At 34.9% G+C, this 27,855-nt stretch overlaps 3 protein-coding genes across 3 annotated transcripts; all 3 read right to left on the bottom strand.

Annotated features, from left to right (window-relative positions):
* Positions 1 to 210: 210 nt before the first annotated feature.
* LOC132057210 (ABC transporter G family member 20-like) lies at positions 211 to 3,151 on the bottom strand. Its single transcript, XM_059449694.1, has 2 exons — positions 2,069 to 3,151; positions 211 to 1,855 (listed from the first exon to the last, which is right to left on the bottom strand). Exons 1-2 carry the CDS (start codon positions 2,909 to 2,911, stop codon positions 479 to 481), a joined length of 2,220 nt encoding a protein of 739 aa, XP_059305677.1. The 5' UTR covers positions 2,912 to 3,151; the 3' UTR covers positions 211 to 478.
* A 3,347-nt stretch (positions 3,152 to 6,498) lies between these two features.
* Positions 6,499 to 12,983, bottom strand: LOC132057208 (uncharacterized). The gene is made up of 4 exons (XM_059449692.1): positions 12,649 to 12,983; positions 12,307 to 12,485; positions 8,667 to 8,868; positions 6,499 to 6,919 (listed from the first exon to the last, which is right to left on the bottom strand). Exons 1-4 carry the CDS (start codon positions 12,971 to 12,973, stop codon positions 6,687 to 6,689), a joined length of 939 nt encoding a protein of 312 aa, XP_059305675.1. The 5' UTR covers positions 12,974 to 12,983; the 3' UTR covers positions 6,499 to 6,686.
* Positions 12,984 to 15,511: 2,528 nt separating this feature from the next.
* On the bottom strand, positions 15,512 to 24,112 carry LOC132057209 (protein BOBBER 2-like). Its single transcript, XM_059449693.1, has 4 exons — positions 24,021 to 24,112; positions 22,404 to 22,663; positions 15,776 to 15,824; positions 15,512 to 15,705 (listed from the first exon to the last, which is right to left on the bottom strand). The coding sequence occupies exons 2-4, from the start codon at positions 22,593 to 22,595 to the stop codon at positions 15,695 to 15,697; spliced, it is 252 nt and encodes an 83-aa protein (XP_059305676.1). The 5' UTR covers positions 22,596 to 22,663; positions 24,021 to 24,112; the 3' UTR covers positions 15,512 to 15,694.
* Between the last annotated feature and the right edge of the window lie 3,743 nt (positions 24,113 to 27,855).

Genomic DNA, 27,855 nt, shown 5'->3' with positions numbered 1-27,855 from the left:
TGTGATTTGCTTGAAATGTCCTCCGAAAAGAGGTGCAACTATGTTGAAAAGACAATTATCTTGCTTACAACATATTTGAGCGGGATTTAAATATATGACTAAGATACTCGATATTATTACTTTATATCAAATTGCCACTTGCTTTTCAATTTACATAAGAAGAGGACCTTTGTCTACCACAAGTAACATATAATCATGTTAAGAGAAATGTCAAGCCAAGTATTGTTGATTTCTTATATATCACATCCCAACTGAACACTTCTCTGCATAAATTAGCAAAACTAACAATATCAGAAGCTAATTAACCATCTGAATACAACTTGATGAACATTATTAAACAACATTTTAGACATTTGGAAATAAGCATAATAATGCCTAAGAAAACAGAGGAAAAAAGAGCTACTCAATTAAAATTAAGACAAAAAGAGTTACTAGTAAACTTATGTCCCTCAATGAGCTTCTTTTTACTTCATGTTTTTCACCTCCTCTTATTTTTGCTTCCAATCAATAAAGCAAAATAGAAGAGAATCCTGAAGAAAAATCCCAAACCAATAGTGATCCAAAAACAAGTCCATTTGTTCAACTCATTCACACCACTTTGCTTCAATATGTCTGTTCCTGTTGTCACACATGATGAGCTTGTTATGTTCATTCCCAAAACCTTGCTCATATTTTGCAGCAACTTAATCTTTAATGGCTCAGGGACAACCCTCAATGGGGAAACATCGAAAATTTGGACACCCTTTACAAAACACTTGTTAGGATCAGAGAATTCATTTTGTAACACCCCTTGAAAGGGGTATTTCACTAAGGACATATAGTGAAACCATATCCAATAAGGAGGGATCCGATCGCGACTAATGAAGTAGCCACTGAATAAAACGAAATAAGCCAAGATCGCAACCACGACCGTGTAGGCCATCATGACATTGTATATGACACCAGAGAGGAATGTGACAAATGAGCTCCCAGCCCAAAATGAGGCAACCATGAAGAGCAAGAAATTAAAGAAACCTGAACCGCCACCGGCTAGTCCAACTGACCAATAAGTTGTGACAGCAAAGGCAAGGGAGAGGACTAATATGGAAGGAAGTGAGATAATGGCATGTGAAAGAACATAAGAGGAACGACGATACGCGTTATATGCAGTTTCCCTCATGAAAATGTACCTTTCTTGAAGAAAAACAGGAATAGCTTCAGCACAAGTGTAAAAAGTTGTTGACATTGCAAATGCGAAAAAGCCTAGTCTTTCTTGAACCCCTTTTGGAGAATTGTCCAATTTCCAGAATATAGTGGCTAGGATAATCCCAGTGACAACGACGGCGCCAAAACGCATACCAAATAGCTCAGGCATTCTCATGGAATTCAACATTGATCTTTTGGCTATCACAACCATATCCACCCAAAATGGATTAGCAAATTTTGGGACTTTTGAAGAAGAAAGATTCGGGTCGATATTCGTTGCACCCGAGACTAATTTCCCTCTTGCAACACTTGCACTTATTGCATCTTTGAGTGATGGTTTTGGTCCATTGTAAAAGTTGTTTCTGCTAGTTGAGGTTTTTTCCGTTTGCCATGTTTTGTTGAATTCCATCAAATTCTTGGTTCCATTGGGAGTTCCTTCAAGTTCTCTGATGAAATCCAAAGCAAACTCTATCCTGTTTTCATTTTCCGGAATTGGATTTCCAAATTCAGCAAAAAACTGTTGTAGACTTGAAGGAGGGCTAGTAAAGACTGTGTGTCCACGCGAAAGGATGATCAAACGGTCCAAAAGACTCAAAATTCTATAACTTGGCTGATGAATTGACATGATCACAATACTTCCACTTTGTGCTATTCTTTGCAAGACTTTTACCTGTTAGGGTCGAAATAATAGAGCGTCATGCTAAAGTTAGCAAAACAAACTTTGAACAGAGAATTATACTACATGTATGCATGATAATGTAATATTTTTTGACAATTGGACTACATATGAGGAAACTAATATAAATGAAAACAAATTTTATCAGGAGAATAATTATTGTAAAATTCAATTAAGGTAGGAAATTCAAGGCAAAACCTAACATACCACCATATATGCACTAGTGGAATCAAGTCCTGAAGTTGGTTCATCAAGAAACAGGACAATAGGGTCATGAATTATGTCAATGCCAATAGAAACACGCCTTCGTTCGCCACCAGAAACTCCCCTATGGCCTTCATCACCAATCACTGTCTTGGCAGCATTTCTAAGGCCTAATTGATCAATCAACGCCTGAACTCTAGCTTTCTTTTTGGACTTAGATAAAGTCCTTGGAAGGCGAAACTCGGCTGAGAACATGAGTGTTTCTTCAACCGTTAACATTGGGAACAAAAGATCATCTTGCATAACATATGCTGAGATAACTTTGAGAAGCTTTGATTCAAGAACTTCACCATTCAATGTCACTTCTCCTTTAAGGCTTTCCCTTGATATTCGATCAGCAAGGGCGTCGATCAAAGTAGATTTTCCAGAGCCACTAGCTCCAAGAACAGCCATGATTTCGCCTTCTCTTGCTTCTCCTGATATGTCATTCAGCAACACCTTCATGTTATTATCAGATGGCAAATCGTCGTCCTTAGTACCCCTCCTCAAGCACATAGGAAGTGTCATTTTGCTTTTAACTTTAACACTATAGCTCAGATCGTGGAAGGAAAGAACAAATGGAAATGATGAAGGAGTAGCAGCAAAATTGGAGTGATTCCCAAGTTCAAGAACTTGGTGTTTTTCCTCAGCAGAGTCGCCAACGCGTTTCAATAGCTCACCGAGTGTGACAGAGACATTGTGCCTTGGCTTTCTGCTGAATTCTTGAAGTTCCGTGTTGTTTCTTGGGCCTAAAAATGGAACGTCGCTGGCTGAAGACATGTCGTCGCCTCCGCCAAGACTAGACATTTTTTTATCAAAGCACTACTGAAAAAACAGGAATTAGCGACGGAAAATTCTATATAGCTAAACAACAAAATCCAGATTATCAAAAAAATCTTTAGCGAAGAAGGTTGTAGCTAATTTCAATTTTTCTTTGTAGTGAAGGGTGTTTAGTGTTCATGGATCCATACTTCTTAGTAGTTCTGTCTAGAAATACAGACTAAATAGAAAGGCAAGTGTATGAAAGGTTCTTCAACAAATTTTCTTCATGTTGAGTCACTTTCTTTATGTATTTTAGCTAAGTGAATGTCTTTGTTGATGCCTTAGTACAAGAATATAATGTTAAAAAGCTGTGTTTTCGTGTAATGTTGAGGTTTGAAAATTGTAGTAAAGTAAGTTCAGTAGGTGGCAAGTTGGATGCCTTCCATTGAATAAGTAAACAATTGTGTACGTAATTTACATCATCAACTTCTAGGTCCATTTCTACCTTGAGGTTTCTTGTAATAAGAGTAGGAATTTGGGTGTGTAATATTTACCAATTCTGATCTAGAAAAGTGAAGGGATCAATGTTGCTCGGATATGGGTGTGGGCATCCAACGCGGGTACGGATCTAGATTGATCATCACCTAATTCTTCTTAGGATTAGATGGTGTTATATAAGATATGACCAATAAATGTATATTAGGACATATATAAGTGTTTTACTTGACGTTTAGTTAAACTTTTTTATAAACACTTAATATTAGCCCGAGTTGGATGGACCAAATTCGATACCGGTCATGCGGCAAGCATTTTGAAGGATCTGAGATCAGTTCTATTCTTGAAAAATAGCCATTGTCTTTTAAATTTCACAAGTTAAACTCGATGATAATGTCTTATAATTTCACATGTATAATTTAAAACTCCATAATAATATCTATTTTTCAATGACAAAGGTTGAAAAATGATTATTTGTGAATATTACCCTCTGAGCAATATAGAAAGGGATACCAAAAGAAAAAATTTAAAATAATAAAGAAAATAGAAACTAGTAGATGCCATAGTTTACGGTCTATCACGTGTAACAAACCAGATTTATTGGGGAGACGTTTCTTGTGTACTTTTTAGAGGAAGGTTTACAGAGTAAAAAAAAAGCAAGAAATATAGATTTTTTTTTTTTCTTTTTTAATTGAATTCTGCAAATAGGTCGATGGGGAATATCAAACTCCCCACCTTGAAATAGAAATGATCTTTATTCTTTTGTCAACAAAAAAATTATTATTATCAACCACTTATGCTTCTAACCTAATAAATTCCTTTCAAGTTTATTAGAGTAAATCATAACTCTTGGAACTTCATCAACTGGATAGACTTTGACGAACATCTTTCTTCTTTGGGAAAAAGTGCAAATATACCCCTTAATTTTGTGATTTAGAATAGATATATTTCTTGTTAAAAAAGTAGTGTATATATACCCTGCCCCTACACAAATGGTACCTGCCGTTACACAAATGGTCAAATATACCCTTTTGGCTGACAGAATTTTTTCTAAAAATCATTTAGCTTGTTTTTAATAAAAAAAAATGTCACGTGGCTTTAAAAAAATAAGTCTGCTAAAAAAATGTGTAGACTTATTTTTTAAAGCCAGGTGACATTTTCTTAATTAAAAAATAAGCTAAATGATTAAAAAAAAAAAAAAATTAGCAACGAAAAAGGTTTATTTGCACCATTTGTGTAACTACAGGTGTATATGCGCACCACTTTTTTAACGAGGAGTATATCTGTTCTAAATCACAAAATTGAGAGGTATATTTGCACCTTTGCCTTGCTTCTTTTAATAAGCTGAGAAATAATTTACAACAATGAAGCTTATTGGACATCACTAAAATGCCAAAAGCTTCACGTCCATTAACTTAAGGTTTGACCATCACAAGGTATGGTGAGATAGTTGAGACCATCCACTGTTTTCGAGCTCCGAAAAATAAATAACATTTTGATAGGGGGTGTTTTATTCCTTTAATAAATCTATCCGATGGAGATTAATCCTGAATCACCAAAGCGTATGACGAAATGATTAGGACCTGTCCACCTAAAATTAGTGATGTGTTCGTGCTCTTAAAATAAATAACATCTTAGTAGTAAGCGTTTCAACCCCTTAACAAATTGCTCATGCAAAAATTAATCATGGATCACCAAAGGGTATGGCGAGATGGTTGAAACGCATCCACCTAAAATCTGTGGCTGGTTCAAGCTCTAAAAGTAAATGACTTGTGATAGTGGCCATTTTAATCCCTTAATAAGTCACTCCGGGGAAAATTAATCATGAATCACCAAAAGATATGGGTGAGATAGATGCGACTCGTTCTCCCTTAATCAATGATTGGATTCGAGCTTCAAAAATAAACAACATATTGATAGGGATCGTTTAACCTCCTTAATAAATCACCCTTTCAGAAATTTTGATTATTTCAAACAATTAGTTTCAGATACTTACCGGATGCCAAAAAGCATGAACAGTGACGTAAAGATGTACCCCAAAAAGTGACGTAAACATAATGTAAACTTAACATTTTGTGCAAAGGAAATAAACAATACATATTTCATTGTTACTTGTTGCGTGTTATACTCATATAGTAGCCACTGCTACTTCTTGTGCGTTTTAGTTGCAGATAACTCTAACTCATCTAATTTTTATTGAATTATTAGTCACTTCCAAGTGGCTAATGTGGTGACCAAAAAATTCCTAATCTCTCATGCACACGCCTTCATTTCTTTACGAAATCAATTTGTCTACTTGCCAATATTTTCACTTGATAGGAATGTTTTCTTACAATTATTTACCATATTTATTAAGCTATACCTAAATCCCTTTCTTATTAATCTGGATTTTGATAAATTTAGGTCTGGATGTTCATCTACTCTGGACCTAAGAATTCCTGCAACTCTGCAGTCAAAAAACAAATAAAAATAGAAATCACCCCATCCAGTGCATATACTTGGTTTACTTATTTATGCTTTTTTGGGTACAAGGATACGTGAATACATGAGTATGTAACATGTTTATGATGAGTGTTACAAGCCAGAATGTATACAGAATTTACTTGATCTTTTATAATCTCCCTTTCTTTTATTTTCTTTATTTATTTCTTTTCCATAACATTTAGGAATTGTGAAGTTCCTTTTTTCCCTTTTTGAGTATTTTCGCTTATAAATGAACATACTAAAATCACTACTCCCATTATTTGATTCCTCCAGAACGCCATGGGATGAGTTGATTTCAAATCCTCGTTGGTTTGGAACTTGGAACTTAACCATAACAGAGTTAACGTAGAAAACTAGGCAGAAGGAAATAGTTACTCGCAGGAAATAGTTACTCACACGCAGTAGTTACACCAAAATATGTAAACTTCTATAGTTAAGTGATTTGATGAATGAGAATGCAGGTTAATTAACTATGGATAAGTGTTAAAAGCTATGTACAAAAATATATTATGCATCTATTCGCTTGGTGCAAACATTGGATGAGGATAAATTTTTACTGCTGGTAATTTACCTGACAAAAAAGACCCAGCCAAAGCCCACGGGTACTTTCATTTTTTCCTTACTCATGTTAAACGACATCTTGAGAGCTGTCCTTCCGGCTTCTACAACTTGAAGCAAAATATCTTTTCTTTTCCAAGATCAAGGACTAATTTTGAGGTTCAATGACTTTATATAACACTTTCACTCTGTTAAGTTACACTATACATCTCTTTCAATAGTTCCTTCCAAAAAAAATTGAAAACAAAAAGGCATGTACAAGTGTTTTAGGCTTTTTTTCTCTCTAAATGACATGACTAAGTGGTCCAATGCCCAATTCATCCTCCACGTCATCGCTCTCCTCGAACAGCTTCAAGAATCGAGCTTGTTCTTGCTGTTTCTTTCTCTTTTGCCAATATTTGTAGGCAGTCACTGCTCCAAGAACTACAAAAGTCATCACTAACACACAGATGAGCAGCACTAGAGCCCAGTGCACTCCCTTTCCCTTATTCCGCGGGCCATCGGTGTGATTTGAAGCTAAAAAAATGCAATAGCACAGACAATAAGTAACAGAATATAGACAACAAATTACAAAGAACGAACATCCATGTATGAAGCATAGTCCAGACGGTACTATAAATACAATAATTGTACACAAAAAATAGTTAATGTTATTAGAATCTCCTATTAGTGAAGTTAGGGCTATTAATGGCTGGAACATCTCTCTAAGAAGAGGACTAAATGACTGGTAAATGGATGGTTTGGCTACCTTTTTACAAACTATAGAAGGAAGGAGGGATATCTTTGAAGATGAAGGCATCATGATCTGGAAGGGCAAGGGTAATAAGGTATATTCTGTCAGGGGAGCTTATGCATTTTTGGAAATGTGGGCCAACAGGAGACAAATTGGCCCTGGAAGCAGATCTGGAAGGTCAAGGTTCCTTTCAAAGTCTAACTGCTTCTCCTGGTTGGTAGCAAGAAAGGCCTGTCTCACTCATGAGAATCTACAGAAAAGGGGTATGCAGCTTAGCTCTAGATGTTGTTTATGCAATCTCACTGACGAGAACATCAACCATCTCTTCATCCACTGTGGATATACATCACAGATCTGGCAGCTTTTTATGACTCTAGCAAACCTCAAATGGGTGATGCCTGGGAAAATCTTTTGGTTGCTTGGGCTCAAGAAGGGAGCATTGTTAGACAGAAGAAATGGTGGAGGCCTATTCTTGCTTGTATTTGGTGGATCATCTGGAAGGAAAGGAGTAGTAGATGTTTTGAAGATAAGAGCAATCCATTCCAGACAGTCGAGATGAACTGTATTTTGAACTTGCATTTTTTGGTGTAAAGAATTTTGTATAGAGGAGGCTGACTCCATACTAGACTTTTTAGAAGCCTTCTGAATTGTACTGATGGATACAACGTTACCATTTTCTATCTTTTGCATTACTAATTTTTAAGGATTGATTCAGTATAACACACCATCTTTGCGAGCACCGAAGTCCCTAAGAATGGGGATGTCAGGGGAGACACAATGAAATGCCATTTAGAACAACAATGGCCGAAATCCCAATTATCACCATACTGCAAGGGGAAATGCAACCATCCTCTTACTCTGTTTCTTTTTAAGAAGCAGTTAGTTCAAATAATTCAGAATCAATAGAACTAGGCAAAATTAGTGCCAGACTTTTTATTTACATTTGAGAACGCCCCTTATTAAAAGTAGGGAATTAGCTTTGTCTCTAGATTGCAGTGCCAGTTGAAGGAGCCCAAATCCTACATCCCCCACCAAAGCCTTTTTCTTTCAACTATTCTTCACCAGACAAAGAATAGGGTGGGGGAGTAATTAAGTTTGCTTTCCTCCAAGAAGCACAACATATCTTCTTAAATATTAGTGCACATTTTTTCCCGACAACCGAGAAATCCCCTACGTTTTATGGCACAACTCTATTTGACGCACAGGTTAAAGAAACTCGGGGGAGTATAGACCGCCCCTCTATCCTGCTCTTACTTAAATACCAGGCTCCTTGCGATGTGTACTTTGTACATCTGGTTAGATACTTATGTTGGTCAGAATGGAACAACTTAGAGAACATAAATGATTTTCCTTACATACCTGAGATTGGAATATATTAGAGCAATTATGAGTTATTTTTTCTCTTTCGGTGAGAGCATTTATGAGTTTTTTGTCAGTAAAATGTCAAACAGCATCAAGTCTGCTGTTCTTACATAGAATAAACCGCATTAACTAAGGAGAAGAGGAGACAGCAAAAGATAGAATACTCACCGCCTTCAAGGGGGACACAGTCTGGACATAAGAATGTGGCGTTGAACTCTTTCTCCTTGAAATGAATATACTTCCCATCAGGACTAGTAAAATCCGAGGCACAGAACTCCCACTCATCAAATACATCATCAGGCTTTATGAATGAGTCTTTTTCATATATCCCGCATCGTTTGCACTTTTTTTCTTCTAGTTCTGTCAGAGGCTAAAAACATAAAATTGTTATATCAGCTTCTGAAAGGAGATGTCTTATACCATGCGCAGTAGATCAGCGCACTTGTAAAACTACTAAAAGAACAGACATGGGCAAGCTTGCTAGCAGCATCAGAAACCTTCCAAGTCACACCAATAATAGTCTAAAATTGCAAGAGATTCCCGTGATACATAAAGCAGACAAACACCACAGTCAATTAAGAATAGAAGTCTCCCTGGCCAGACTGCCATACATATGAGGTAAGATTGTAGCTTACTGACGATTGTTCTAACTTTTTTTCTCGGGGGGAAACTGGTAAAGTTGTATTCCTCAACATTAAAGATGCTGGAGACCTTCAAAAACTTGTGGACCAAATCATGACCCAAAAAGTAATTACAAAGATCCTAGAAGATCAACTAACTGATCAGAGTACGCAAGCAGTATCAAGGAGGTCTAGAAACAGTAAAAAAGAAAGACCAATCAAAGTCCTGTGCAGCCAGAGATTTAAATGGATCTATGTATCTAATGTACTAGTTAGTAGTTACAAAATTTTAATTCAACCACAACACTAAACTTTGGATACATCTGAATTTTGTTGATCCTTTCTTCCTTCAAAGCACCTCTTGTTCCTTTCAAACCATACTGTCCATACAATATAGATAGGGATATCTTCCATTTCATCTTCCTTTGCCTTTTCTTCACATGTTGTGCCTGCCAACTACATAATAAACCTCTCAAAGTCTATGGCATTGTCCAAAAGACCCCACAAACATTCAAGAACAAACTCCAGACGTGCCAAGTTTGATAGCAATGCAAGAGCAAGTGCTCTGTGTTTCACATGTTTTCTGCTGCACAGGTGTAAACCTCTCTTCTTACTTAACTTTGAGATTCTATGTGTCATGGAGAGGACTTAAAACGAAATCATTAAGAAAGATAATTATACATTGCTCTAAGTCCTGGTTACAAGTTCTCTTTGTCAAAACAAGCTTTAGATGATCAACTGTTTAATTTCCTTCCCTTTTTCTCTTTTCACTTTTTTTCCCGGGGTTGGCGGGGTGGGGGTTGGTTCTATCTCCCTTCGTATTCATCCATGCACTAGCTATGCTATATCATTCCAAGAGATCTTCTGGTAGACATATGTACACATTTCACAATTAAAAGTTTATGCATTAGTTATGGTAGAACAAGAAATGGCATCCCTAGGTTGAAACCTAGAAACTCCACCTTCACAAAATCCCTCTTGTCCATCCCTCAACTTTACCTTCCATTGCCACCAGGACATTCCCAGACAACAACTGATCTCCGAACAACTCTCCCCCTTCAACTAGCACTTCTTTTCCCAGGCCTGAAATGCCCTCGATATGCTTCCTCCACATCATGCAACACCAACATTTCATCCTTTTCTTTCTGTTATTTCCTTTCCAGCATGAACTAAAGTTTAAAATTCTTGCCAACCATGTAGCAATGAAAAACCTTTAAACCAAATCCCGACATTTCTCCTCAATGAAAGACAACATTTCTCCTCAATGAAAGACAACAAAGATAAAGATAATCAGACTGAATTCTCCATAACTACATCAGCCCAACTAAATCAGTTTTATCAAAGCATTTGGAAAGAGAAATGACTACAATCCATAGACAGGTGAGCATACCAAGTCATATTTATTTAGGGATGGGGCCTTCATTGGAAACTGCTTCTACAACAGACCTTTTCCTCCTAAGCAAGAGCTAAGAGACTGTATAACTCGTTGGCGCATCATCCTTCCAGATTAGCTAAACCAGAGTCTTTAAGTTTATCTCAGGAGGTAACCTCTACTAAAAGGTTCAATGACTACTAAAATAATTTCTAGTACGTCTAAAATTGAATTTCACTTGCACAATTCTGATTGACAATCGACCTGAAGGGAATAAAAATGTGGACTATTTGGAGGGAAAGAAACCAGATATGTCTTGAGAACAAACAAAAAAAAAAAAAAAAGAATATTTACCAGTTGAAGTACAGCTGCCTTGTTTTCATTAGCTTTTTGGTATAAGTTAAAAGAAGTACAATTTCCTCAGATAGCTCACATGTTAGTGCAGTCAGGGGTTGTAATTTTTTGTAAGGTTCTTGACGTATGCTTCAGCATCATCTTGATGCAACTCATCAATATAATTTTTGTTTACCTACCCAAAAATGAGGATTTTTCTAGAGCACATTTTTACTGACTTCATTAGAAAAATTTCTTGTTTTAGCTTTTCCTGTTTTCAATAAAGAGTTTAAGCATGAGCAGACTTGAGTAATTGGCAAATGGAATGCCAAATAAAGGACAAAAGTTTGAGAAGATAACTCTGATTATAATCCACCTCTCTTTGAAATTAAAAAAAAACTCAACTTAAAGAGAACAATGTAGTTGGAATATGCTGAACTAACAGTTTTGCAATGGTAGTTAAGAAATTATCAAGGTAGTTCGGGCAGTGGAAGACTTGGAAGGCAGCGGTAAGCTATTGAAAGTGGGTAGTCCTTTGGTTCAAGGATCGGTAGCGTCTTCCTCGGGCGGGAGGGGGCATGAATGAAGCTTCTAGGATTCCTGGGCAGCTGCATCTAGTAAGTGTTCCTTCTATCTTTATTACATTCATTTTACTTGTATACTTCTCCTGATGTGTTTTATAATACTATTTTAGTAGAATAATAAAGTCAGCATAACTCAACCTATGTGCAAAGCATAACCGGTTCAAATCCCACAAAAAGAGGAGGGTTTAAACTTGTCATAACTTGGCATTAAAACGTCAAACATCCTCTGAATCACATAGGATTCATATAGTTAATCCTAACTACTTCCTCCGTTCACTTTTACTTGTCCACTATATGAAAAACAAATTTTCCACTTTTCCTTGTCCACTCTAGCATATCAAGAGAAAAACAATATTTCCTTCCGATCATTAACTACTCATCCCCCAAAACAATATTTTTTACCCTTAACATTAACTACTCATTCCCAAAACATTTCCGAAGTCCATTAAAACTATACACAAATTAATATGAGTATTATGATAAAATATGCACTTCACTTATTACTACTTAAGGGAAGTGCAAAGTCCATTGTGGATAAGTAAAAGTGAACAAAGGACTAATTCAAGATTGATGCATAGCTTATCAGTTTTTTCTTTTTCTTTTTTTGGGTCATGTAGTTGATTGATTGAATCGCATTATTTCGTAGTCATTTACTGCTTTCATTTTCACATTCCCTTTTTCAAACTGCTTTGAAATACTTTAGTTGAGCCGAGAGTCTATCAGAAACAGCATCTCTATCTCTACAAGGTACCGGTAAGGTCTGCATACACTCTACCCTCCCCAGACCCCACCTGTGGGATTACACTGGGTATGTTATTGTTGTTGTAGTTGATTGATTGAAAAATTTAACTATTTCCAGCAACCGAGAAAGTACACAGTAGTTATATATATATATATACCTGCCAAGACTCTTCACCTTTGAACGTATATAACTCATGTTTCTTCTTCACATCAGGCAAATATATTGTTCTATTTTCACCTTTACACTGAAAATAAACTTCCGGTAATGCTCCGAACAATTCATGAGTATTATATATTTCGATCGAATCTAGAGTTACAACCGCCGCTCTAATCAATCCTGCAGAAGAAACAAAAAAAAAAAATACAAAAATCACATAATTTTACTTTCTAAAAAACAAATAATTAACGTTTCTAGAGCAATCGATTACCTGGAAGCAAGATAAAAATAATATTCAAATAATTGATTAGTTAAGTAAAATGAGGAATTGGATTGGGTTTACCTGGAAGGGAGGTATAGAAGAAGAGTAAAAGGAGAGGAAGAACCATAGGCTTTAAACGACGACGCATCGGTGTAACTATTTGATTTTTCCTTGCTTTTTTGTGCAAGGAATATCTCAAGACGACGATGTTTGCTTCTGGAAAGTTGTTTGCTTGAGGAAAAGGCAATGGAACAGTTGGCGCTATAGGTGTCCTTAGCGGAGCAGAGCAAATCTTCTGTTTCAAGACCTGGTAATGTAAGTGGGGACAATTAATTATAGGAAATTTTAGTTTTGAGTAAATCAAGTTATTGACATTTAGGTTAGTGATTAAGGAGTTTTGACTCATTTTTGGATTTGTCCCCGGGTTTTATTTTTTACTCTTTGGTCCAATTTAATAAAATCTTAATCATCTAAAATTGGTTGGGGGAAAACCCACCGGCCCCCTCCCCCTCCTCCTCCTCTTTTGTTGCTGCTGTTTTCTTCTTTCGTTTAGAAAAAAATTGCTCAAGAGAAAAACAAACTCACCCGATTTATGTAATTTTTGAACCGGATTTCATTCGTGTAGTACAGGACATTACTTCATAGATTATATCCGCTCATTTGGTAAGTAAAACAATGTTGTTTTATTGCAATTATTCATCTAGGTATAGCTGTTGATTTTCCAATAATTTACAGTAGCAGTTACAGTTATTGGAACAAGTGCTAAAGATGATGTATAAGAGCTTCTGAATTTATTGCAACATCTATTGTAGTTTTTGCAACACTTGCAACAATTTATGTAGTTGTTGCAACTTCTATACTAATATATTGCAACAACTGCTAAAATGTGTATAAATAATTTAGCCTACTTCTTGCATTAACTGTGAAAGCTCTTGGACAACTTCTACTCTTTCCAATAACTCACTGACTTGTCGCAACAAGTAGACTTCTTGTTGCAACAGCTACATTAGTTTTTGGACATATTTTACAGTTGATGGATGAAACAGAGACAACCGAAGCTGTCTCCAACAACTGAGTGATCAGTTGCAACAACTCACCTAAATGATATGTTGATGTTTTTCAAATCACAAATGTATGTTCTGTTGTTAATAAATTGCTGAAAATTTTCAACAAGTAATAAATCTGTTGCAACAACTCTGTAACATGTTGGGGTTTTTCCAACAAGTAACAAGACTTGTTGAAACAACCATTTATCTGTTGGACTTTATCCAATAAGTGACAGGACTGGTTACAATTAACAAATCTATTGCAGCAACTAAGTTACTTGTTGGGGTTTGTACAACAAGTGACATGACTTGTTACACCAACCAGTGTTTTAAAAGGCAGTTTCAAGACTCGCTTCGAGGCTCGCCTCGGGGCGAGGCACTGGCAAAATGCCCCGGGGCTCACGTGCTGGACTTAGTTCCTGTGAGGCTTACGCCCTAAGTGCCCAATTGTATGCCCTAAACACGCGTAACGCGCAACTCTCGGGGCTCGCTAACAGTTCTACACAAATTATATGTTAAATTCTTTAATTAAAATCGTTGACCCTCATAATTCTTTGACATGTGAATAATACTTAATAGTTTTTCATCTATAGAAATAAGAAGATTGAGCGTAACTCAAATAACAAGTCAATATTTACTACTCCCTCTGTTTCAATTTATATGAACCTTTTATTATTTGGGGAGTCTACGAGGTGGTTCTTTGACCACATTTTCCTTAAATTTTCTCTAAATTATTGTAATAATAAATTATCATAACTTATAGTACTTTTAATGTAGTTTCTAAATATATAATTTTTATTTTTACAAACTTGAAAAATCTATATCAAAATTTAAGGTCAAAGTTATAAAATTTGACCCTCGTACTCCGAAAAGGTTCACATAAAATGAAACGGAGGGAGTATTTGAGAACATCGTACGGGTGAATACCACTTAATATTTCTTTTAAAAATACTTAGCCGATTTGTACATTTTCACTTGTCATTGGTCTTTTGTCCTATGTATCAAAATTATCATATTTTATTATTTCGCTATTTGAAAGTAATTTTAATTCTATTCATGAAGGAATTAGGTTTTAATTATAATACTGATAAAGTTTATTGATATAAAATGAATAGTATGATAGTAATATTATTTTAAGAAATTGTGATTTTTTCATTATTTGAAAGTTAAGATGTTAGAGTTGATTTATTTCATTGTATTGTTTATACTTGTAAGATTATGTTATATATAATTATAAGTTGTAAGCAGGGGTCGCTCAAGGGTGAGACTAGTAAAGCTTTTGTTTTAGGCCCTCAAGCTTTTGAGGCCCCAAAAAATTTTTACCGGTAAATTTTATGGTTTAAGTTTTTCTTAGATAATATTGAAGATTGTAAAAAGAAGTACAAAATACATATAACAAAAGAAAGAAAAAACATTATCTATTTTTTAAGAACAATATTCTAAAACTTTGGACTAAACTACTCAAATCTTCATATTATTACATAAATTTTTTATAATAATATCTTAGGTAATGTCTTTAAAACACATGGTTAATATCTTATTGACTTGAATTGATCCTCACTAATATAAATATTGATGTTACTATATGTCATTTATTTACAGTTTCTTTTATTTTTTTAATGTAATTTTACCTATTTAAAAGTATTTATTGTAATTATAATATTTTATGAAATACTCAAAATAAATACTCATGGGGCTTACGCCCCGTGCCTCGGGGTTTACGCCTCGCCAAGGCTAATGTAAAATGCCCAATTATACTTAATCAATTTGATGGTATTTTGAGTCAGTACAGATGATCAACTAAGTCATTATGCACTAAATCAAGTGATCATTTGAGTGATTTGATATTTAGTGATAAACAAAGGAAATCAATGATATTTAGTGATCAATTGAGTGAGTATTTTACAACAACTAAGTACTTTGTTGCAACATATGAGCCATCTATTGCAACATTTGACCCATCTGTTGCTAACTTTAGCTTCTCTCAAATAGATTTTCGGCTCAGCCTTAGTATAGTAGGTCCACCATTCCCGCTTAATTTTTGGGAGGCATAGAGAGAGTGTTTTCCACCAGCCATCTTGTTATGGACCCTCTGTATATAGTTAAAGTCAGTATTTGGGAAATGCGACAAAATCCCCGAAAAGGACAAAATTCGAACTTACCTAACTTGCAGAATGACTCCTCAGCTTTGACTTCTCCAAATAGTTGTCCCTGCAAGCCCATGGGCATGTTAGATGATGCAACAATTGGAAGTTGTTTGGGTGGGGGGGGGGGGGGCATAAATGTTTACTAATTGAATGGTTTCAAATTTTTCTTTGAATTTCCGTCTATTGACGAAGGCCGCTGGTCCTGAATCAAAAACTGCTGTTGACACCTAATTTTTGACCTCCTGTAACTTATTTTAATTGCTCAAAGTGCCTGAATATTAAATGGGGTGATAAATATTTTTTTTAGTAAAATCAAGATGATTTTATAGACTATGCATATAATGTTTTAGCTCTAGTGTTGGATAAAATAATTTCTATAATAGTTTTTTTGGAAATTATTTTTTTTTCACAATAATAAATAAGGCATTTACTAAAAATATTGTGGAGTAGCGATTTATTTAATTATGCAAATATCAGGATTTTAATCAGCAAGTATTTAACCCCCATTTTAATTCAAGGAAATTAAGTAATTGAAGTAAATAATCATTTTTTACCGCAAAGTTTTAATTTTTTGCATAATCAATTTATGTGGAAAATTCTCAAATTAATTTTAATTGATTTAGATAAATTAATTATGATTATATTTGTAAATTGCCTATTATGTGCGTAATTACGGCTACAATTGAAATAATCAATTAATTAGCCAAATAGGGCCACAATTGAAAGTAGCAAATTCATGCTTTAATTCAATTAAGGCCATCCCTTAAATTTAATATTTTTTGTGAAGTTTATTCATGTTTTTTAAATTCATTGGTTGATTAATTTCAATTTAATAGCAAATCAATCTATTAAATTGTCTTTTTCTACCCGTTAATTCTTTCCTCTTTGTTTTCTTGCGTTAGTATATATATGTGTAATGCATCTATATATATATATATATATATATATATATATATATATATATATATATATATATATATATATATATATATATATATATATATATATATATGTATGTATGTATATATATACGGGTTGCCCGTTTTCAGAGGGGCCGAGTCCAGCCCAACAAGTGCCAAACCCGGCCCAGTGCGCAAAATAAAATGAAGGGGATAATGCCCCATTTGTATTATTCAGCTACCAAACAAGCCTTATACTCTTCCCCTCCCCTTTCCCCTTTGAAACCCTAGCCGCCTCCATGGGTCTCTTCTCTCTCATCGTCATCGAAGCCATTTTTGGCAAAGTAGCAGAAGCCTTTTTGCTTTTTACAGTCTTGCATGGCCTCAAAGGGCAAAGCATTCAATGCTTTCACCCGTTACCACCACGAATCGACCAAACGGGGTGCTAACGAGCTTATTTACTTGATTTTTTGGTATTATTATTATTTGTTCAACGGTCTAACACTGCAATCCTTTAATGGTTCTTGTTTGTTTGCGATTTTGAATTTTGAAATCTTATTGGTTCGCGATGAACTTTTCAGATCAGGGTTTAGTTAGTCGAATCTCGACCCTTGATGTATAGTTGACCCACTTTTGACCCTCCAACACCAAAGTGTGAGGAAAATCCCCAACTTGGAGGATTGTCCCACATCGGGTGATTTGAGATTTTAAGGGTTTAGGGGGATCTATAAATAGGGTCTTATATTTTTTTTTTTCAAAGAGGAGGGCAATCTAAAAATTTTAGCTTGCATAAACACTGAGAATATCTGTGGGTTTTTTAGCTTCTGCTTGAAACCTTTAAAAATTTCAGTGAGTTTAAAGTTTCTTTTAAATCTTTTTTCGGGTGTTCTTGTTAGTTTGTAGTGTTTGGAGTCGAATCCAGGTTCAATCTCTTCAAGGCTGTGCCTTAGAAAGGTAATTTCCCCTTTCTCTTGTTCTCTTTATATTGTGTGTGCTATGCGTTTTTTATGATAGCTTATTGTTGTAATTTATTGTTTGTATGAATGATTAGGATGTTCTATCTTGTTTATGTCGTTTTGCTTTGGTCTGCTGGATGATTGAGTCTTTAGTACACTGTTTGTTAATCATGGTATGTTCTTAGTCTCATGATCAGTCTAAAACGCGAATCATATTAGTGTAGTTCTTGTGTTGGTCCAGTTGATCCATAATGGGCATATCATGTGTTGTTGACTTAGCTTATGAGACATTTGCTCAAAAATGACATTAAAAAGGTCACATGTATCACTCTTGCTTGTCTAAATTTAATGTTAACATTTTTTTCCCTTCTTTTCTTGAGTGAATATGCCCAGTCTGTGTTTTGAATAGAGAGGCTTAACCTTGCTTTCTTTGAACAGGAATGCCTATCAAAAATAAGTTAGACATTTTAACTTAACTGTAGAAAAGAGTGTTTGGTCATTTGTTTGCTGTTTGGTTCTGGTAATTCTAAATATGGCCCCAATCTATCCTGTTACATATTAATCTTGAATCATACGTGACATGGGGAACTTAATGGAAAGTGGTCTCAAATGTTAATAAGGAAACTTTTTAAGACAAGATCATTCTGTGTTGAACCTGTTTTGGGATGGCTATCTAGATGTCATTTATTTTGAGTATGGTGAGCTGGTCATTATGTGCTGTTGTTCAAATTTTAAAGGGTAATATAAAGGTGGCATAGTTAGATTATATTTGCAACTAAGCTTGATTAATGCAAGGTTTGGTTTCAATTAATTCTACAAATGGTATTGACCTGTGTTAAGTTGGAACCTATACCTTAGTCTTTAAATGATGTGGATTCTGGTGTAGGGAATGTAGCTTCATCATGTTTAAACATCATAGTAGTTGTGTGATTGTTGTCTTCCTCTTTGTTAAAACCATGCCTACATTTGTGCAACATAACTTGTATGCCTTTCCTACACTATTTTATAGCAACTCATTGAAGGGTCATGTTTGTCCCCTGTTTAAGTTTCTTGTGAAATAATGATATATCAAGGTGTTAAGTTGTCTATGTGTTAGTCCCATGTGCATTGCTTGACCTTTATGTACTGTTTTGCATTACAAGTTTAAGTACCCTTTTTTCTTTTTCTTTTTCATTTTTTACTCGGAATTTAACTAAGTGTAAGTTGTATGCATGAAATAAGGTTGGTATATATATATGTATATCATATAGTATCCTCCTATCTAATACATTAATAAATATGGTTGGAGGTTTAAGTGGTCATTAAGGATCAAGCTTAAGCCCTCCCCGATGTTTACGAATTTTATGTTGAAGGTGTTTAATGGTTGGATGCTCGGGGTTCAAAGAAACCTCTTGGATATTGTGCGGCATCGGGAATAATGGGGGTAAGAGCTTTCCTATAACTGACCATTCAAAAATCTCTATGGATGTGTGTGATCATGTATACCATGGATATACATAGATGTGTCCCCATCTCTGTTTTGGTTTAAAGGTTGAAGTTTTCCCTGAATTTTGTACTGTTTTGGAAGCCCTTTCTATTTGAATTCGATGGTCTGTTTAAATATTGGTCTAAGTATATATATGAGATATTGATTCTTTATCTTTTCATTTGGGAACCCCTTCTTTGCATTTCTGGGTCATTTCTCTGCAAATACAAGGATTGGGCTGAGGCCCAATCCCACTTCTGCCCGAGTTTGATGTTCGCTGTTTGCAAGGGAAGCTATATTATTTTTTTTGCGAAGGCCCAACATGGGTAAGCACGGTGAAGGCCTAACTATGGGTGAGAATAGTGTTAGTGGGTGCGGGTAGCCCATTAACTAAATTTCTTTACTTTCTTGCTTGGTCATTTGATGTATGGGTTGTAAAACTAAACCTCTACTATTAGTGAAACCCTTATGAACATAGAATTAGGATTGCCACTTAGCTAAGTAGGTAATTATTTCAAATGGGCGTAAATCTTTTTACAAAGCCTCTGCTTTTAAAAAATAAAAAATAAAAATTTTGCTTACTCGGCCTTTAAACGATTTTTGGGATATAAAATGGTGGATATTTGCTAAAATATAGTCTTAAAACCGGGATAAATGGATTTTTTTTTAATTAGCAATAGAAAGGCATTGTCAAACAAATTTCATGGAATAAGGGTATTTTGATGAAGATTGGTTGGTGGTTTTGAGTTTAAATAATCTCTCCAACCAAGTAATAGTCCCTTGATATAATTTTCCTTTTAAAATTGATGATTCATGTTGGACCTGGAAGTGGGCTGCATTTTCTTTGAGAAAACCGGACACATTTTTTGATCTATCAGACCTGGTGAACTTGGGCTAAAAAAGAAATGGGATTTTACTTTGGACTGAAGCTGGAAAAGGGGCGTTACATAAAAAATGACCTTTTGAAAGCCAGCCTCTTGGGCTAAACATATTGCGACTATTGGCGGACCAAGTTGCTCAAGCTGAAAATGGACTTTGGACCTGGTTTGAGGCTGGACGGATCTGGTTATGTGGAATATGGATTGGACATATTGGGCTTCGCTAAAAATGGACCTAATAAAATGGACTTATATATAGATATATATAGTATATATATACCAAAGCGGGAATATATCTCATATTTTTCATATAAGTATAAAACCCGTAGGTACTAAACACATTTCGTTAGGACTAGAATAGTAGCGACTCTACCCGGGAGTGACCCCGGGTGTGTCCTCGTCCGGAAACGAAGTGGGTTGAACACTTATGCGGATTTTTCTAAATCAAAACCCCCTTATTTATAAGGGGAATTTTTGCCAATTTTTTTTTTAAAGGGAGATGATGATATAAACATAAAAATATATATTTTGCGGAAAACTTTAACACATAAACAAATAAATAAACCTTACAGTGAAGCTCGTAGGTCAACCGTATTCTACGGATCCTTAATACCACGGTGCTTAAAACCTTTCTTGGGGCATCACGTAACCCTTACTTCGAACTCTGGTCCAAAAGACTTTTTCTCGGCCTGAAAAACTCTTTAAACCCGGTTTTCCTAATTTTCCTTTTGAATAAATTAGGTGGCGACTCTAAAAACATAAAATCCAATTTAGAGCACCAACAACCTCGTAGTAACTTTTATGCCTTAACCCGCGTAAAAGTGAACCGTAATAACTGCTATAGGCAGATATTTGCAATTTCAACAGTGTGTCGACAACCGTTTTTTATTCAGGCCCCGTATCTTTCTTCAACCATCTAAAGCTGAATCATCAGAAACTGTCTTTTGCGGAGCACGACAACCCCAATAGCACACAAGATATAGAAATCGACATGCAGGCACAGCCAGGATTACTACAGGGGTTGAGAGGATTACACAACATCTATTCGAGCTGGTAAAGCAATTCCCTCAATTAGAATGGTATAATCAAAAAAGTGAGGCCTCAAATTTATGTATAGAAGCTGAAGCTACTGCATGGGTTTGCCGCAACATTTTGAAACTTAGCAAACAGATGGGTGTAGATAGGTTCCAAAGCAGAAGCTAGACAACTTTTTACAAAAATTGACAAAAAATAGACAATTGAGGACCAAAAAACTCACCTGGAGTAAGTTCTAACAGTAGCAGGAAGAGTGGGAGTTACGAGATCAATATATATGTGATTGAAATGATATTTGGGAAAGAGGGTGTTACGGTAAGGGGAAGATTGCTTACTGCAGATGAATCATGAAGATGAAAATTGCCAGTTGGAATGTGAGGGGTTTAAATAGAAGAAGACAGAGGGAAGTATTAAAATTACTTATGCAGAAACATGGGGCCGATATTGTGTGTTTTCAAGAGATAAAGCTGAATGTAATCTCTGTTAGAATCATCAACCAGATATGGCCAAACAGGTGGGCTCAATATACTGGAATGGAAGCTGGGGGGGGGGTGTGGGTAAATACTCGTACTAGTATGGGATAAAAGACCCTTGAAAGGCACTGCGTTCTTGCTCTCTAATGAATGGGAAGAGCCTTTAGATTTTTGAAGCAGTCGACTTTGCAAAGAATTAATTTCAGATCATTTTCCTCTAATCTTTATAGTGTGGGGTATGTGAAAGACAAAATAGTTACTTTAAGTTTGAAAACTGGTGGTTGGGGTTTTTGTGGAAATGGTCAATGAATACAAAATAGTTACTTTAAGTTTGAAAACTGGTGGTTGGAAGTTTTGTGGAAATTGTCAATGAATGGTGGATTAGCTTCACAGTTGAAGGTAAGCCGAATTTTATACGTGCTACAAAGCTGACACTATTGAAACAGAATCTAAAGGAGTGGAACAACTAGTCTGCCGGGAACTTGGGTAAAAGGAAAGATGAAATATTTGGGAGGATTGTAGCACTTGACAGAACCATGGAAGATAGGTATCTTGGAGAAATAGAGCTGATACTTAATAGAGAAGGCCAACAATCAGATATTGCAAAATGGGAAGAAATTTCTTGGAGGCAAAAGTCAAGATGCCTATGGCTGAAACAAGGAGATAGATACACTAAGTTTTTCCATAAATTGGCAAATGCTCGCAGATGGTACAATCACATAGACAAGATAGTGGTAGATGGATATAACAAAGAGGAACCAGTAGAGATTCAAGAGGAGATTCTGAATTTTTATGAGAAGCTTTACACATAACCGGAACATTGGAGGCCATCTTTCATTATGGGAAGCACAATAAATTAATCAAATCCACTAAATGGAAAATCTAATCACGTTAAAACCAAAAAAAAAAAGGACTGTCAAATGGAAAAAATACTCACATTGATTATTAGTGGGTAACCCTTAAGACCAACTTTTAGGTGATTCTTCGTAACATCGTACTCAATGGACCTTGAATTTATTCCGTTGGGGATAGGAATTTCAACCTTCACATCCAACAATGTCTGCCCCCATGAATAGTCTTCCAGATCTAGCCCAAGTTCTTTGTTGGGAATGGGAGCTGTACAGTTCATCTTTGATGTTTTACCTCTCTTTGATTTTTTCTTCAGTGCATCAGTTTCACCTTTGTTGCACCCAACACCTGAGGGTAAGGAAACAACTATTTGGTGAGTTTACATAAATTCGCATAGTTAATTAACATGAGACATGGATTGAGTATACTAGTTGAAATAGGCAACTATCCATTTTGTTCAGCATAGAAACCATTTATTTAATTCAATCATCAAAGGATAATGCACAGTACTCATAGATACTTGGGGCACCAAGTTTCAAATTCAGGTCAGGCAACATTTAGACAACAGAGACAAAATGGTACTCTTGTGTGACCTATCCATGTACCAGATAACAGAACTTAACCATCTCAAGGCTGACTGGTGATTTAGCAAACAAAGACATGTGTTTTAACCCATTTTTAAACTCACATAATTATTGAAGGAGCTTAGGCTCATACCAGTTACAACATGACAACTTTTTAACTAAATTAAGCAGTATTGGCATACATTCAGGGTCACTATACCTTCATAGGCTGTTGGGTCCTAATTAAACTCCCCCTAAGCCATCTGATCCCTATTTTCTACCATATGGAAGACTAGATGAACTAAATGATTTATACTAATATCAAACTTACCATTTTTTAACTTATAGCATAGGGTCCTTAATTATACCTTGTTAGGCTAAAGTGGACAGACCTTGCTACTTTAAGTTAGCAATCATGCCATTTTAAATAACTAGTGTTGTATTTAGGTGTGGACCCCTATTTATAAGGTTCAATTAATCAGACACAAACTGACATTTCAAACAAGGCAAGATGATGCATATTGACAAGTTCTCATACATGTTTCAGATGCATTATATTTAGATTACTAATAGCATGATTTGATTAGCAATGATAACACTAGCAGGTTTCAATATGAGTTACATCAAGCCACTACTAACAAGATTTCAACTAACATTAAACGGGGATACTCTTGACTCATGCTGAAACTATTATCAATAAACAATTAGCCTATAAGGCAATGAACAAACATGAAACATAACTACTAATCAACTAGGAGCAGTAATGACATCTTAATCATGCTAAACTATGACAACAAAGGACTAAACTAGCAATAGCAAATCAATGCCTATTAACCATGCTCAAACCACTACCAACTAGAAACCCAAACATCTAGACTTAACACAAAACAAATTCATACCCCTAAATCCCCCAAACACCTAATAATAAACCTTAAATCCCCAAACCCTAATTAAATGCAAGCTTCAAATACAGAAATCAAGAAAGAGTCCAAAAATTACTGTGATCGCAAGCTTCAAATACAGAAATCAAGAAAGAGTCCAAAAATTAGTTTGTATCAAAACTTACACTAAAACTGAAACAATAATATAAAATTCTTCTGAGCTTCAAATATAGTAATCAAGAAAAGATTCCAAAAACTTACTTTGATCTCACGCGTGGGTTTCAAGAACAGATATGTTAGGGTCTTCCATTGCAGCACTGTAGTAACTTGTTATTAGGGGCGTGACTTTTAAGTTTCAAGATTAAGTGGAGGTAACTCAATTTTTTTAATTAAGTAGAGGTGATAATTTTTAGATTAGTGATTAAGGAGTTTTGGACTTGCCTAATAGTTTTGTTTTTAACACTTTGACTCTAAGCTTTATTTTTAACACTTTAGCCCCAAGTTTTATTTTTAACACTTTGACCCAACTTAAAAAAATCTTAATTACTTAAAATTGGTGGGAAAAAAATCCCAAAAAACACACCAGGCCCCCCCCCCCCCATCCCCTCCGCCCGCCACCCTCATACCCCCCTAAAAAAATATTAAAAAAAGTTTTGATATTTTTTTTGTTTTCTCACCAGCCACCCCCCTCCTCCAAATTTTATTTTTCTTTTTTTAAAAAAAAAATTTGATATTTTTTTTTGTTTTTACACCAGCCCCCCTCCTCCTCGCACCCCTCCCCCACCCGCCCCCCTCCAAAAAAAAATTTAAAAAGTTTTGAATTTTTTTTTGTTTTTTCTCCAGCCCCACCCCCCATGACCCAACACCCCACCACCTCCAGCCTCCCAAATATAAAATTAATTTTGGTTTTAAAAAAAAAAGTTTTGAAAAGTTTTTATTTTTGATTTTTTGCACCCCCACCCTCCAAAAAAATATTTTTTGTTGAAAAGAAGTTTTGAATTATTTTTTTTTGTTTCTTACTCGACCCACTCACCTTGCCAACCCCCCCTCCTCCTCCTCTTTTGTTGTTGCTGCTTTCTTCTTTTATTTAGAAAAAAGTTGCTCAAGAAAAAAAATCACCCGATTTACGTAACTATCGGACCGGATTTCATTCGTGTAGCACTGGGCATTACTTCATGGATTATTTCTATCCATTTGGTAAGTAAAACAATATTGTTTTATTTCAATTATTCATCTGGGTATAGTTGCTGATTTTCTAACAATTTACAGTAGCAGTTACAGTTGTTCCAACAAGTGCTAAAGATGTTGTATAAGAGCTTCTGAATTTATTGCAACAGCTGTAGTAGTTTTTGCAACACTTGCAACAATTTATGCAGTTGTTGCAACTTTTGTACTAATCTGTTGCAACAACTGCTAAAATGTGTATAAATAATTTAGCCTACTTGTTGCAACAACTGTGAAAGTTGTTGGACAGCTTCTACTCTTTCCAACAACTCACTGACTTGTCGTATCAAATAGACTTCTTGTTGCAACAACTACATTAGCTTTTGGACATATTTTACAGTTGTTGGATGAAACAGAGACAACCGAAGCTGTCTCCAACAACTAAGTGATCAGTTGCAACAACTCACCTAACTAATATGTTGATCTTGTTCAAATCACAAATGTATGTTTTGTTGTTAATAAATTGCTGAAAATTTTCAACAAGTAATAAATCTGTTGCAACAGCTCTGTAACATGTTGGGGGTTTTCCAACAAGTACCAGGACTTGTTGCAACAACTAGTTAGTTGTTGGACATATCACAACAAATAGGAGGACTTGTTGGAACAACCATTTATCTGTTGGACTTTATCCAATAAGTGACAGGACTGCTTACAATTAACAAATCTGTTACAACAACTAAGTTACTTGTTGGGTTTTTCCAACAAGTGACATGACTTGTTATAGCAACTAGGTTGGTTGTTTGAATTTTTCCAACAAGTGGAATGACTTGTTGCGGAAACTAGGTAACTTCTTGTGTTTTACCTAACAAGTGATATGTCTTGTTCAACAGCTATGTTACTTGCTGCAACAGATACTGCAATTATCGCAACAGCAATGATATGATTCACCCATATTTAGTGATCAACAAAGAGAATCACTGATATTTAGTGATAAACAAAGGAAATTAATTATATTTAGTGATCAACAAATATATACTTAATCAATTTGATAGTATTTTGAGTCATGACAGATGATCAACTAAGTTGCTATGCACCAAATCGAGTGATCAATAGAGTGATTTGATGTGAACTACTTGATTCACCCATATTTAGTGATGAACAAAGGAAATCAACGATATTTAGTGATCAATATATATATTTAATCAATTTGATGGTATTTCGAGTCAGGAGAGATGATCAACTAAGTCATTATGCACTCAATCGAGTGATCATTAGAGTGATTTGATGTGAACTACTTGATTCATCCATATTTAGTCATAAACAAAGGAAATCAATGATATTTAGTTATCAATATATATACTTAATCAATTTGATGGTGTTTTGAGTCAAAAACAGGTGATCAATTAAGTCACCATGAACTAAATCGAGTGATCATTAGAGTGATTTGATGTGAACTACTTGATTCACCCATATTTAGTGATAAACAAAAGAAATCAATGATATTTAGTGATCAGTATATATACTTAATCAATTTGATGGTGTTTTGAGTCAAAAACAGGTGAGCAACTAAGTCACCATGAACTAAATCGAGTGATCATTAGAGTGATTTGATGTGAACTACCTGATTCACCCATATTTAGTGAAAATAAAGGAAATCAAAAATATTTAGTGACCAATATATATACTTAATCAATTTGGTGGTATTTTAAGTCGGGACAAATGATCAACTAAGTCACTATGCACTAAATCGAGTGACCATTAAAGTAATTTGATGTGAACCACTTGATTTAACTTATATTTAGTGATAAACAAAGGAAATCAAAGATATTTTGTGATCAATAGAGTGAATATTTTACAACAACTAAGTACATTGTTGCAACGGATAACATATTAGACATGTGAACTTGTTACAATATTTGTTGCAACATTTGCAACATATTAGTAACTTGTTGATCCGTTGTAACATATTAGTAACTTGTTCAAAAAAGCTTTCAAGTTCGTTTGATTTGTTAACAACTCGAGGTTTGATTTTTAACAGCAAGGTCAACAATTGTGTTTGGTTTTTTCCTAAAGAGGAACTCAAAGCTCTTTGATTATTCCCATTGATTGTTTGATATGTTGCAAATTTAGAACAAGTGAAATCAATCCGCAACAGTTACAATATATATATATATATAACAATTTACTCGACTTGTTTGATTTTTACCAACAAGGTCTTGGGAATGCATAGGAAGCTATTGAATCATTTGCATTACTCATTTGTTGTAACTATTTACTCAAAGCAACTCTTTGATTATTCCCAATAGTTATGTTTAATCTGAATATAATTTGAACAACGACATTGCAACGTATGAGAAATTTGTTGCGACACACGTTATATATATATATAGAACAAAAATTACATAATGTTTGATTATTACCAAGAATATAAAATATAAATTTGTAACTTGTTTGAAATTCCCGAACATAAAAAAGTACAAATTAAACATAATTATCTTACGACCAACAACAACAACAACAACAACAAAAAAAAAAAGAATCTTTGCATCCGCTATCTTATCGAACACACAACCTCAACAATTGTTTGGTTGGGATTTTTTCAACATTATGAGGAATCAGGTTCAACAATTAGTTGATTTCTATCTCTCTAATTGATTATTAATTGATTAACAACAAGCGATGACTTTATGACTTGTTTGAAACTCCATGTATGGACAACAAGAACAAGAACATAATTTGAACAAGTGAAATACATCTTTGGACATATAATATATTGATATCGAACCCACAATATATATATATATATATATATATATATATATATATATATATATATATATATATATATATATATATATATAGATCAAAAACATAATGTTCATCATCCACCATAATCCACCAAGAACATAAAATACAAACTTATAAATAATTG

The sequence above is a fragment of the Lycium ferocissimum genome, chromosome 5 (assembly GCF_029784015.1).
Source record: "Lycium ferocissimum isolate CSIRO_LF1 chromosome 5, AGI_CSIRO_Lferr_CH_V1, whole genome shotgun sequence".
Lineage (NCBI taxonomy): Eukaryota > Viridiplantae > Streptophyta > Magnoliopsida > Solanales > Solanaceae > Lycium > Lycium ferocissimum.
Note: the sequence above shows the minus strand (reverse complement) of the source record. Positions and strands in the feature narration are given on the sequence as shown.

Bases quoted from the DNA above. Each gene is read 5' to 3' on its own strand.
- LOC132057210 (XM_059449694.1), bottom strand. From the start codon at position 2,911: ATGTCTAGTCTTGGCGGAGGCGACGACATGTCTTCAGCCAGCGACGTT. The intron at 1,856-2,068 runs GTATGTTAGGTT...CGACCCTAACAG, and splicing joins CCACTAGTGCATATATGGTG to GTAAAAGTCTTGCAAAGAAT.
- LOC132057208 (XM_059449692.1), bottom strand. From the start codon at position 12,973: ATGAGTCAAAACTCCTTAATCACTAACCTAAATGTCAATAACTTGATT. The intron at 12,486-12,648 runs GTAAACCCAATC...TTTCTTCTGCAG, and splicing joins CTTCTATACCTCCCTTCCAG to GATTGATTAGAGCGGCGGTT. The intron at 8,869-12,306 runs GTATATATATAT...TTATGTTTTTAG, and splicing joins AAGGTGAAGAGTCTTGGCAG to CCTCTGACAGAACTAGAAGA.
- LOC132057209 (XM_059449693.1), bottom strand. From the start codon at position 22,595: ATGAACTGTACAGCTCCCATTCCCAACAAAGAACTTGGGCTAGATCTG. The intron at 15,825-22,403 runs GTGAGTATTTTT...ATGGGCTTGCAG, and splicing joins GTTACCCACTAATAATCAAT to GGACAACTATTTGGAGAAGT.